Source organism: Lipotes vexillifer, unplaced genomic scaffold, assembly GCF_000442215.2.
Source record: "Lipotes vexillifer unplaced genomic scaffold, Lipotes_vexillifer_v1.1 scaffold341, whole genome shotgun sequence".
Classification (NCBI taxonomy): Eukaryota; Metazoa; Chordata; class Mammalia; order Artiodactyla; family Lipotidae; genus Lipotes; species Lipotes vexillifer.
The window spans coordinates 1,374,958-1,386,365 of record NW_006797957.1 but is presented as its reverse complement, the minus strand read 5'-3'; the positions used below and the strand labels follow the sequence as shown (position 1 = coordinate 1,386,365).

General features: G+C 42.3%; 1 protein-coding gene across 1 annotated transcript in view; it reads right to left on the bottom strand.

Annotated features, from left to right (window-relative positions):
• Window positions 1–2,986: 2,986 nt before the first annotated feature.
• INO80D (INO80 complex subunit D) overlaps window positions 2,987–11,408 on the bottom strand; it is a 41,358-nt gene continuing 32,936 nt past the window's right edge. The window contains 3 exon segments of the mRNA XM_007469999.1: window positions 2,987–4,152; window positions 5,595–5,752; window positions 6,842–7,059. Of these exon segments, the coding sequence (XP_007470061.1) occupies window positions 2,987–4,152; window positions 5,595–5,752; window positions 6,842–7,059 (1,542 nt within the window).

The following is an 11,408-nucleotide window of genomic DNA, read 5'->3' as shown; positions in this document are numbered from 1 at the left end:
GAAAGCTAGTATCCACCTAATTAGATAGAACCTTATATAAAATTTGTTTTTGATTCCAGTATTGCCTTATTATAGAATAAGTGCTATTTTAAAAGACACTGATTTTCTTATTTCTGGAGTAAAAGACACTTCATTCCTTTCTTTACATATTAATAGCCAACCTACTACTAACAGACTAGAATTGCTCCATTAGCTAAAAGAACAACATAACAGATATCTCTGGGTTCACAGATGTTCTTCTCTCTTCCAAAAAGGGACTCACAAGAAACAGCAAGAGCAAACAAATCGCAAGCTCGGATATTTGTTTTGAAGTAGACGAAACGAGAAGAAAAATTTGTTTTTTTGCTAACTCCTCAAACCTACACTGGTACTTTCTACAGGTGCCCTTTCTTCAGCTATCATCGTGGGCATCTACACAAAAATGAATTTACTCAAAGTTTTTGGTGTGAAGCTGTAACTGGCAACATTCCTGATCATTTCATGCCTCCTTAGCAGAAAGCAGAAAAGGGCTTAAAAATGCACAGAAAACAGAAAATTGCAAACAATAAAATGTGCAACTTACTGCAAACTCAGTTTTGATAACTGAAGAATTTTAAGCAGCTACCACAAGGGACAAATAGCCAGAAAAATTCAGATCAACGTCCCATGACTTGCCCTTCACTGTCAATGAAAGGCTGATGAGAAAGTCAATGTGTATGTACCACTTTTACCTCCATAAAAAAGAAAGTCAATGGGCTGCTCTGCTACAACCTTTAATTAGTACACAATGGAGATGGAATCGAATCACTGGGAATGGACAGTTATCTCGTGATGATTATAATGGGATGTGAAGAGTTTAGCAAACTAAATGACACTTTTGAGCAGAGGTAACTACTCATAATCATTTCATTACAGTACATTAAAATAAAAAAGCTTACTAACATAGGTTCACAGGTGAAAAATATTCAAATTATCTCTTCTCACCCTTCAGAATAGAAATTTACGGTGCTACCAAATATAATTTTGCTTTGTGACATAATTTTATAATTTAGAAATTTCTCAATCTGCAAAAAAGGCAAAGCTATTAAAAAATAAATCTTCCAATCAATTATCATGATTAAAAAAAAAAACTAAATATATTACAAACATATTTTTGGCCCACAAAAAGAAACTTCAATAAATACAAAATAGGGCATATAATGATTTCATACAGTCATGTGACATTTCCCCTCCATAATCTCAGGCACGTTTTATCTGCATAATGCCTGCTGATTACCATCATTCCTTTAAAAAGCAGAGAAAGAAAAGCTTTCAAAAGAAGGGACTGGTTAGAATTAGCATGGCATAAAGAGAATACATATAGGAAGTAGGAAAATACATCCAAATCTTTACCTATTGAAAAGGAATTAAGATCAAATATTCCCTGACAAATGAATTATTATATCACATCATTAATAGATATGTTCTCTCTACTCATCTTAAAATATATATATGTAAATTAGACTAGACTCAGGTATAAATAGCCAATGGTATCTCAAAGGACAGTGAAACTTCTCAGCAAAAGCAGAGTACAGATGCCTTTAAAATCTAGTTCCACCCTTGGGCAGGGGGATCGGGGGTCAGGGAGAAGGCAGGTAAAAAGAAACCTCACATATTCAATTCATAGTCACCAACTTACTAAACTACCCAATATGATTTTTAACCCTAAAGTTCTGGTACTTAAAAAAAAAAAATTTCCCCAAACTTAAACCTAAATACTTAAATTATTTTAAAAGTACCAAAGGGTGGGTAAAATTTGTCTAATTTCCATATTCTGCCTTGAAAGAAACTTTAAAATGTGTATCCTTCAGATATTACACATCACTTCACAACTGGTACATTGATTCTACAAGTGTCTTCAACATTTTACAAATCTTACCAAAGAATCACTACTGTAAACATGAAAAATTCAAAAGCAAAAGATGGATCAAGGAGTTCACAGATCCCATCTTTCCAAACCTATCTGACCTATCCTGCTTTTCACATCAAAATACTTTAATTACATCTTGCGAATATATTCCATGGAAGAGGGATTTAGAAACAAATGCATGTCTAAAAGGCAATATAACCAACCACCAGACCTCAGAATCGCAGCAACCCTGCAGTCCCTCCAGGCAAGCTTCTCACGACATCTGCAGGACACTGACATGAATTCAGCTCTTTGTGTTCTGGGCTAACTTAGCAGAAAAGGGTTGTGCTATTCACGCCACCAGACCACCACCCTTCTCCACTCAGGAAAGTCAGTTGACTCAGTGGGAAAGAATGACCAACCTTATCAGGGTTGTGAGATGTGGGAAAGAAGAGCCTTCTACTCATTAGGAAAGAAAAAAAAAATAACAATGGGACAGCTGCTTCCTGCCCTGCACAAAAACACACGCGTGGGTGCACACACACACACAGGCAGTTAAAAGACTAATTTTTTTCTTTTTAATTAAACATGATCACAATTAGGAATGGAATCCTGGCCTCATGTGATGTTTAGCAGTTGGTGCTAAGTCAGAGCCTTGATCTGCCTCTACACACCATTTGCCGTCTCTTACACAGGAACTCGATGAATAGGCTCATTCCATTTAGAACCACCTATGTAAAGACCTGGTATTAGAATGGAAAGCATTGATCTGAATACTAGGAAATAGTAAAGGGCACTGGTAATCTGAGGTATCTTTCACTTCTAGGACTTGCTGCTAAAAGTCGATTCTATCCAGTCACTGTGCTGAGCCACTAAGGAAACCACTGGGAGAGAGTGGACCTGCCAGGAGGGAATGAGCACCAGTGCGAAGGAGCACATGTGAACACTGAAGCGAGGTCCACTGTGGGGTAACCTGCTTAACTGGAAAAGGGAGTTCTCCTCTAGTCCCCATCTGTTATTTTTAAAATCTTCTTTAGGAAAAGGGGAGGGGGGTGATAAAGAGGAAAACAAGATAGAAAACACCAGGTTCCCCACCTGCCTGCAAGCACACAGATACGCTCAGTTAGGGGAGGTAAAGGGAGAAGACGCATTATTGGTACTTGTAGCTGTGGCACCTGTCACTGTGAAGCCTGTGGGAGGCGCTATTGAGCTGTGGCTGGGCTGCAGGTCCTTGGGGATGCCACTGTGAGAACTCAGCTGGTGGCCGAAGGCTGCGCTGAACTGAGGGAGTTGCTGCTTGGGAGAGGTGGAGGCCAGCAGTTCAGCAGAAGGCCCCATGCCACTGAAGCTGGTCTGCGGTAACCCCGGAAGCACACTGGAGCTGCTGGGGGTCACGGTGGCGAAGGCAGGCTGTGTGGTCTCTGAGTTCGAAGTGGTGGGTGGTGTGGATAGGGAAGTGGAAAGAAGATGTCCATCTGCGCCGAGAAGGTTGCTAAATGGAGAGGGATCTCCGAGGCTGACAGGGAGATTGCCCCAGTGAGTTCTGGGGTTTACGACTCCTCCAAGTGGCACCTCAAGTTGGGTTGGGAGCAAGTGCTGCGCCATGATGGGCATCTCTGCTGAAAAGGTAGCTGCCATATTATCACCAGAGTAAGATGTTGTGTGGGGAGAGGTGATATGGTCGCTGTAGGGAGACGGCACGTGCTCACTATCATAATGGCTTCCGTGGGGTGAGGAGTGTGAATGATCACTGCTGTATTGCTGTCGTGAGGTGATTAGGTCATCTGCCTTGCTCAGCAGCTGGGCAGGATGTGGCCTCTGCGAGGCATGGCTGCCATCATGAAGTCCATGAAACTGTCCTGGGAAGGCTCTCTCCCCAAGTGCACTCTGGCTGATCAGAGTGGCAGAAGTAAGGCCAACGTTGGCTGGGGCAGAGAACTGCCCCTGGATCTGCCCTGCCAGGGGTGTAGGTGGGTTAGACAAGGTAGCAGAACGGAGCAGGCTCTCATCCAGCTCTAGACTAGAAAAATTGTCGTGTACTATACGCCCATTCAGCAGCTCCCCCAGGTCCGTGTTTACCTCTCGGCTCAAGGACTGAATTCCTGAAGCTCCAGTCCCTGTGGAGAACACCCCTATTCCTCTGTCTGACAACTCCTGGACGGGCACACCATCTGACTGGGTGAGCACCCCAATGGTACTCAGGCACTCAAGAGAAGTCACGGCCTGCAAGGCCCGCTCAAGCTCCTCGGCCTCTTCGGTGGTGGGGAGGAGGTCCCCGTTCTTGCCTGAGTAAACGAGAGCCATCAACAGTCAGCAGAGCTTTCACCGCCCCAGACCACAAAAATCATACAGCGGAATTATGTGTAACAATATTCTATTAAGGATTGGATGGAGAGGAAAAAAGTGAAATATTCAGCTTCAGGACAGGTGTGAGGGGTCAAGCTGTCCTGGAACCTGAATCACATCTTCGGTTCATTTACAGCACTATCAAAAACCATCTGAGCGAAGTGTTCGGTGCTTAGGAGTCTAAGCGTTACCAATTTAAAACCCGTGGTGACTATCTGATTTCACGTACGTTTTTACCCGAAGCTATATTAACGTCATTAAAACGGAAAACGTGTCAATCAGTTCAGATCTGAGACAAAAGTCTGTGTGGGAGGAGCCGGCTTTGTTCCTCTACTCTTGGGCTCTTCCAGCTGGAAGGGCAGCTGTGAAGCCTACAATACAGAACTCACGTGCATATCTCAGCGCAACACCAAGCGTTCAGCTCACTTCATAGGTTACCTTTTGAAATGCTTTTGCGTTACTCTCTACTCTTCCCCTCTCATCCATCTCCCATTTCTAAGTGATTTTCACAAAATGGAAGTCACAGGCCTCACTGATTTCATTTCCAATATAAAAAACCCATTGTTAGGAACTTGACTAACCACCCCCAAAATACCCAGTTTTTAATGGTGAAAGAAACCTTCTAAGAGTATAAAAGATTTCCCCTGAAAGCACTAGAGAATTGGCAGTATTAAGTCAACTTTGTTCTGGAAAAGTGCACTTCAATTGAAGTACATGGTGGGGTATTAAAATGAGGACAAGTTCTGAAAGGTTTCAATAAACTCAAATTTAAAATGTCTTTGTTCAAAAATAAACGAAGGGTTTATATGTATAACTGATTCACTTTGTTATAAAGCAGAAACTAACACACCATTGTGAAGCAATTATACTCCAATAAAGATGTAAAAAAAATAAACGAAGGGTTTATATGTATAACTGATTCACTTTGTTATAAAGCAGAAACTAACACACCATTGTGAAGCAATTATACTCCAATAAAGATGTAAAAAAAATAAACGAAGGTTGGTGCCTTCCCTGGTGGTCCAGTGGTTAGGACTTAGGGCTTTCACCGCCACGGGCCCACGTTCAATCCCTGGTCGGGTAACTAAGATCCTGCGTGCTGTGCGGTGAGGCCAAAAATAATAAATAAATAAAGGAACAAAGTTATAAACCTAGCTCTCAAACCTACTGATCCACTAAGGCTAGGATATCAGTTTAAAAACTGTACATGCCTCACCTTCTAAAAAGAGTAAAACAGCTTTAGTGCTTTACCTTTCCTGTCTCTGGTGAAAGACGTTACACATGAGGAGGGATACTCCAAACATATCTCAAAAAAGTTACCTCCCCCTTTAAAAAACTCATTTTAAAAACCAGTTTTCTCCAATCAAAACATTGACCATACCTTCAAAAAAATCAAAATCTTGTAAGTCATCAGGTAGCCGCGGCAGGACGTCTGAAAAGTCCTCCTGGTTCAATTCCAAGTCATGTGGAATGTCAGTGATCTCATTGGCAATGTCATCCGGCAGCTCATCAGCACTCAGCTCTGGCGTGGACGGGCTCCTGGGGAAGACGACACGATTGGCCCCGCCCCCACCCACTTGACCTCCACATCAGTGTCCCCAAGACAAGTCTGTCGATGCAAAAACGGAAAATCCTAACTCAAAATGTCTCCCTTCCTACTCTAAGAGAAGGAAATCGGAAACCAAAACGACAGACCTCACCGTATGCAGTTACACACTTCTGCAACGCTTACCCATGTATTAAGAGAAGACAACCATTTGGAGATACTATTTTTACTGCAAATTAGAATGAATGACAATTTGGTGCACTAGTAAAATGAATTACAATTTGGTATAGCAAGTGTGTCTTAGTACTTTATAGTAGAATTTAAAATCTGGTCAAAATAATACTTAAAAAAAAAAAACAGGGCTTCCCTGGTGGCACGTTCGTTAAGAACCCGCCTGTGCCAATGCAGGGAACACGCGTTCGAGCCCTGGTCCGGGAAGATGCCACATGCTGCGCGGGGCAACTAAGCCTGGGCGCCACAGCTACTGAGCCTGCGCTCTAGAGCCTGTGCTTCGCGACAAGAGAAGCCACCGCAATGAGAAGCCCACGCACTGCGACAAAGAGTAGCCCCCGCTCGCTGCAACTAGAGAAAGCCCGCGTGCAGCAACGAAGACCCAACGCAGCCAAAATAAATAAATAAATAAATGATGAATGAATGAATGAATAAATAAATAAATTTTTAAAAATGAAACAGATAAAACTGGGATGTTTAGCTGAAACAGAAGCCTCATTCATCTGGTCAAAATGCTTATTACCCCTGACAAAATTAATAATGCATCAGATTTCTGATGGAATATTTCTGTTGGAACATATATGGAATTTCTGTTGAAACAGAAAAATCTGAGAGTAGTCAATTAAATTCCCAATATCAGCATTTGCTCTCTTGGTTATCAAAAGCTTTACTTCAGATCTAACCCCATCAGATATTTTGTAAAAAATCATATTGAAAACTACAAGGTCTAGGCTTATATACCAAATGGTTCCTTTAGCCTACTTCCAATACTAGAAAAGTAAATGAAGCCAGATGTTCTGAGAACAATCAGAACACGTAAAGCAGACGTAAACTCTGGCACCATCACTGACCGGATGTGAGAGGCCTCCACTGGCAGTGAGACGCTGGTGGGCATGCTGAGGTTCCCCTGAGGAACTGCAGGGGGAATGGGCTTTTGGGGTCGGCGAGGTCCACGCCTTCTCTTCTTCTTGTGTTTTTTGGTAAGTGCAGGAGGCTTGGTTTTTTTCCTGGGTTTCCTCTGCTGCTGGTGCTGAACTTTACGGGAGCTATCTCCTCTCAAGAAATTATCCTTTGGAATGAATAAATGGGTATTTTTAAACTGAGATTATTTGGGAAAAACCAAACAGCTATCTGAAAAAAATACTTATATCTCTTAAAATTCTATATAGTGCCTAAAACTATGTATAATGATAATTAAATGAATAAGAAATTCATTTTAAAATTTAATTCAAATCAATTCAATATATACATATAGCTCATCCCACATTTACAGGTATTATCATAGGTGCTGTAGTATAAAAAACTGAATAAAATTTGATTTGTGCTCTCAAAGAACTTAGTCTCCCATGGGAAAAACATGACTACAAGGATACATCAATACAGTAGAAAAAATTGGGCAATAATGATATAAACACCTTCTAAGGGTACACAAAAGGAAATTCCTTTATTTGTAGTTACGTGAGATTAAAGGATAAACAGGATTTTAAGTTGTTGGGATAAGGGGGAAGACCATTCTAGGCTAAAGGAAATGGCACAAACAGATAAAAAGGATAGCAAATAATTGGGTATGACTATTGCTCGGGGTATAATGGAGGACAAAATATAAAAGTAAACTGTAAAGAAGTCTGGAACCAGATCCTGTATGACTTTGAATACTCTGTTAAGGATTTTAAACTTTACTTTATAGACAATGGGGAATGATTTTTGATGACAGGAGTACATGCTTTAAAAGGATTAACTATCCTGGTAGCAACATAAAGGGATAAAGAGAAGAGGCAAGTGAGTGGAGGAAAAAGTTCCAATCAGAGGGCTATTTCAACAAGTATTACGAGACTGATAAATAGCTGAGGGCAAAGTGAGCAGGAATGGAAAAGCGAGGGCCTGTTGAGAGAGAATTCTCAAGATGTGACAGATCCTTGGATGTGGTGAGGATGCGGGGAATATAAAATTCTCAAATGTGTCCAGGATTTCTAGTTGAGGTGACTGTTAGGGGATAATGCCATTAGTTGGGATACAGAACACAGCAGAATAAACAGAATCAGGACAAAAGTTAAGGAATTCAGGGGCTTCCCTGGTGGCGCAGTGGTTGAGAGTCCGCCTGCCGATGCAGGGGAAACGGGTTCGTGCCCCGGTCCGGGAAGATCCCACATGCCGCGGAGCGGCTGGGCCCGTGAGCCATGGCCACTGGGCCTGCGCGTCCGGAGCCTGTGCTCCACAACGGGACCGGTCCGGGAGGATCCCACGTGCCGCGGGGCGGCTGGGCCCGTGGGCCATGGCCGCTGGGCCTGCGCGTCCGGTGCCTGTGCTCCGCGACGGGAGAGGCCACAACAGTGAGAGGCCCACGTACCGCAAAAAAAAAAAAAAAAAAAAAAGTTAAGGAATTCAGCTGGGCTCAGATAGAGTTTGAGATGTGAAGACGTCCAGGGAGGCAGGAGAAAACCGTATCTGGTGCACAGGAAGGAAGACAGGGATGGAGATGGAGACCTGGAAATCGTGACACAGTAAAAGTCCTTCAAATAATTTATAGGGACCAGGGAGACAGGGTAAAGAGAGAAGACAATGGGCACACAGCTTTATAAAACTGTTGCAAATAAGTGAGGAGGCAAAGGAAGAAGAACCAGGAAGGAATAAGAAACCTGCACTACAACTAGCTTTCTTCAGCTAAGTACCCTTAAATCTGAAGACCCAGATGCACATTTTACTCTCTCTACAATCGGAAAGCATTTTACAATGACGGCATATTATTTCTGCCGTCAGCCAGGTGATGGTCATTACAGTTGGTGCTGCCTACATGTTCAAAGTTGGTCAAAGCTCTTTGTACTGTCATTGTTTGAATGAAGGTATGTGCACTGTTGGTTTTACATGCAGAGGAAAAACTGCTGTGTATGCAGAAAGGCACAAAAAGCGGCAGTGTGTACAACTGTTACTGGTGAAGCAAATATTCATTATTGAAGAAATGACCACAATCCCCCCCACCCACCTTTTTATTGCAAAGCCACAACCAAAGGAAAAAGGAAAATAATCCACAAAGTGGACAAAGCTGTGTCATAGTAGATGTATGTAGAAAATACTACCTTTCACACACCAAGAATTAGCTGAAACCAGGAGTGCTACAGAAGATAAAAATATCTATGTCTATCTAAGACTAAAAAAGCTATTTTGGTAAAAGTATAAAATAAAAATTTTAAGTGATAAGAAATGCACTGTGCAACATTTTTTCCTTCTTGGTGGTATATAAAACAATCGTGGTTTTTACGATTGATGTCACCTTTGAGTTGATGAACTCAGTAATAACTCTTATAATCAAATACATAAAAAGACCTGAAGACTAATAATTATCACTAGCATCAAACAAATTCAAAGCAAGAAAGAATAAAATTAAGCATAAATTCAGGAAATCTAAAAGATGTTTAATCCCAGACAAATACTTGAATCCAAACACAATTACAGACTCAAAATTCACAAGTTTAGAAAACAACAAAAAAGAGGCTGCTTCCCAGTCTCTGTAATTCCTTTTGGTTCAACACTTGATGACTACTTTTTTTATGCCCACTAGGTAACTGAATAAATAGTGAATAAACAGCTACCAGTACCCACCAGGTGCTGGCATCCATTCCAGGATTTCCCTCTAGGACCAGTGTGAATCTTGAGCAGGAGGGAGGAAGAGAGCTCTAGCCAAGAATATACAAATCCTACTGGCTCTGCTTCTAGGCTTCTGTCTTACTCTCTTAGGCGTATGCTGTGTAGCCAGGCAACATGTTTGGTAATGTGCCAGCTCCTCCACACAGAAGTGCCCATGACTGAGACCTTGCCTGGCTCTTGGTATTCCCTTACTTAGCTCCTCCAGAGAACACCTGTGTCCTAGAGGCTTTCCTAAAGCCAACTGTTCATTTACCAACACTACTTAAAAACACTGTTCACTCCCAGCATTCTCACTGTCCCATTCTACTTCTATGCAGGACAACGCATTTAGTAACTTACCATCTGTTGTATGGTCTCATACCTGTTGAATACCATGTTCTGTCTGCCAGCCTGGACCTCGGGCAGCTCTAGCCTCTTCTACCAATGGCTGTCCTATCAAGTGGCTGAGTCTAGTTCAGAATCTCACCCCTCTCCCCCACAAGCCATGTGCCTAACTTATAATTTATTCAACCATTACTTATGGAGCATCTTTGTTCCAAGCACTGGGGATATAGTAGCATTGAACAAAAAATGTTCCTGCCTTTGTGAAGTTTACATTCTAGTAGAGGGATTCAGACAATAATATTAGGCAAATATAAATGTAAGGAAGAAAAATAAGGTAGAGTACAAGGATAAAAAGTAGCAGGGTAGAGGGAGGCAGAAATGAACCGACCCTTGATCAGAAACCTGAATGAAATGAAGGAGTGAGACATGGAGAATCTGGGGAAAGAATACTCCAGGAAAGGAGAAAAACAAGCAGAAAAGTCCCTGAGGTGGGAGCATACTTAGAGTGTTGAAGAAAGAGCAAGAAGGCCAATGTTGCTGGAGCTGTGGAAGTGAGGAGAGGGTATAAGACGAAGCTGGAGAGGTGGCCAGGGCCAGATCAGGAAGTGCCTCATAGGCATGGTAAGAATTTCAGATTGGATTCTAGATGCGATGGGAAGCCACTGGAAAGTTTTGATCAGGGAACTAAAATGATCAGATGTATATTCTAAAAGGCCTGCTCTAAAGGCTACATACTGAATGATTCCATTTAGAAGACATTCTGGAAAATGTAAAATTATACGGACAGTGGGGATAGAAAAGGGCTGACTACAAAGGGCAACACTAGAGACTTTTGGGGGGTGATGGAATGATTCTGTATCTTGATTATGTATCTGTATGCATGTCAAAATTCATAGTACTGTACACTAAAAACAGTGAACTTTACTATATGTAAATTCAAAGACAGTGGGATCCACATGCATAGTCTACCCTGGCTGATATGTGAGCAACACATCTGGGCACAGGGGGGCATGGTAGGAAGAAGGGAGACTAATTAGGAGACTATTACTATAATGTAGGCAAAGATGATGGTAGCCAAGGCTAAAATGGTAGCAGCGAAGTTGGTAAAATGTGTGTGAATTCAAGATATAGTCTGAAAGTAGAGCCATGAGATTTGCACAGTTTTTATCACCCAGTGTTAGTCTCTCACTGGGGGACGGATGGAATACAAGTGTTTGCTCTACTCTTATGTAATTTTAAACTTAAAAACAGCTCAAACTAGGGCTTCCCTGGTAGTGCAGTGGTTGGGAGTCCGCCTACCGATGCGGGGGACACGGGTTTGTGTCCTGGTCCGGGAAGATCCCACATGCCGCGGAGCGGCTGGGCCCGTGAGCCATGGCCGCTGGGCCTGTGCGTCCGGAGCCTGTGCTCCGCAACGGGAGAGGCCACAACGGTGAGAGGCCCTCGTACAGC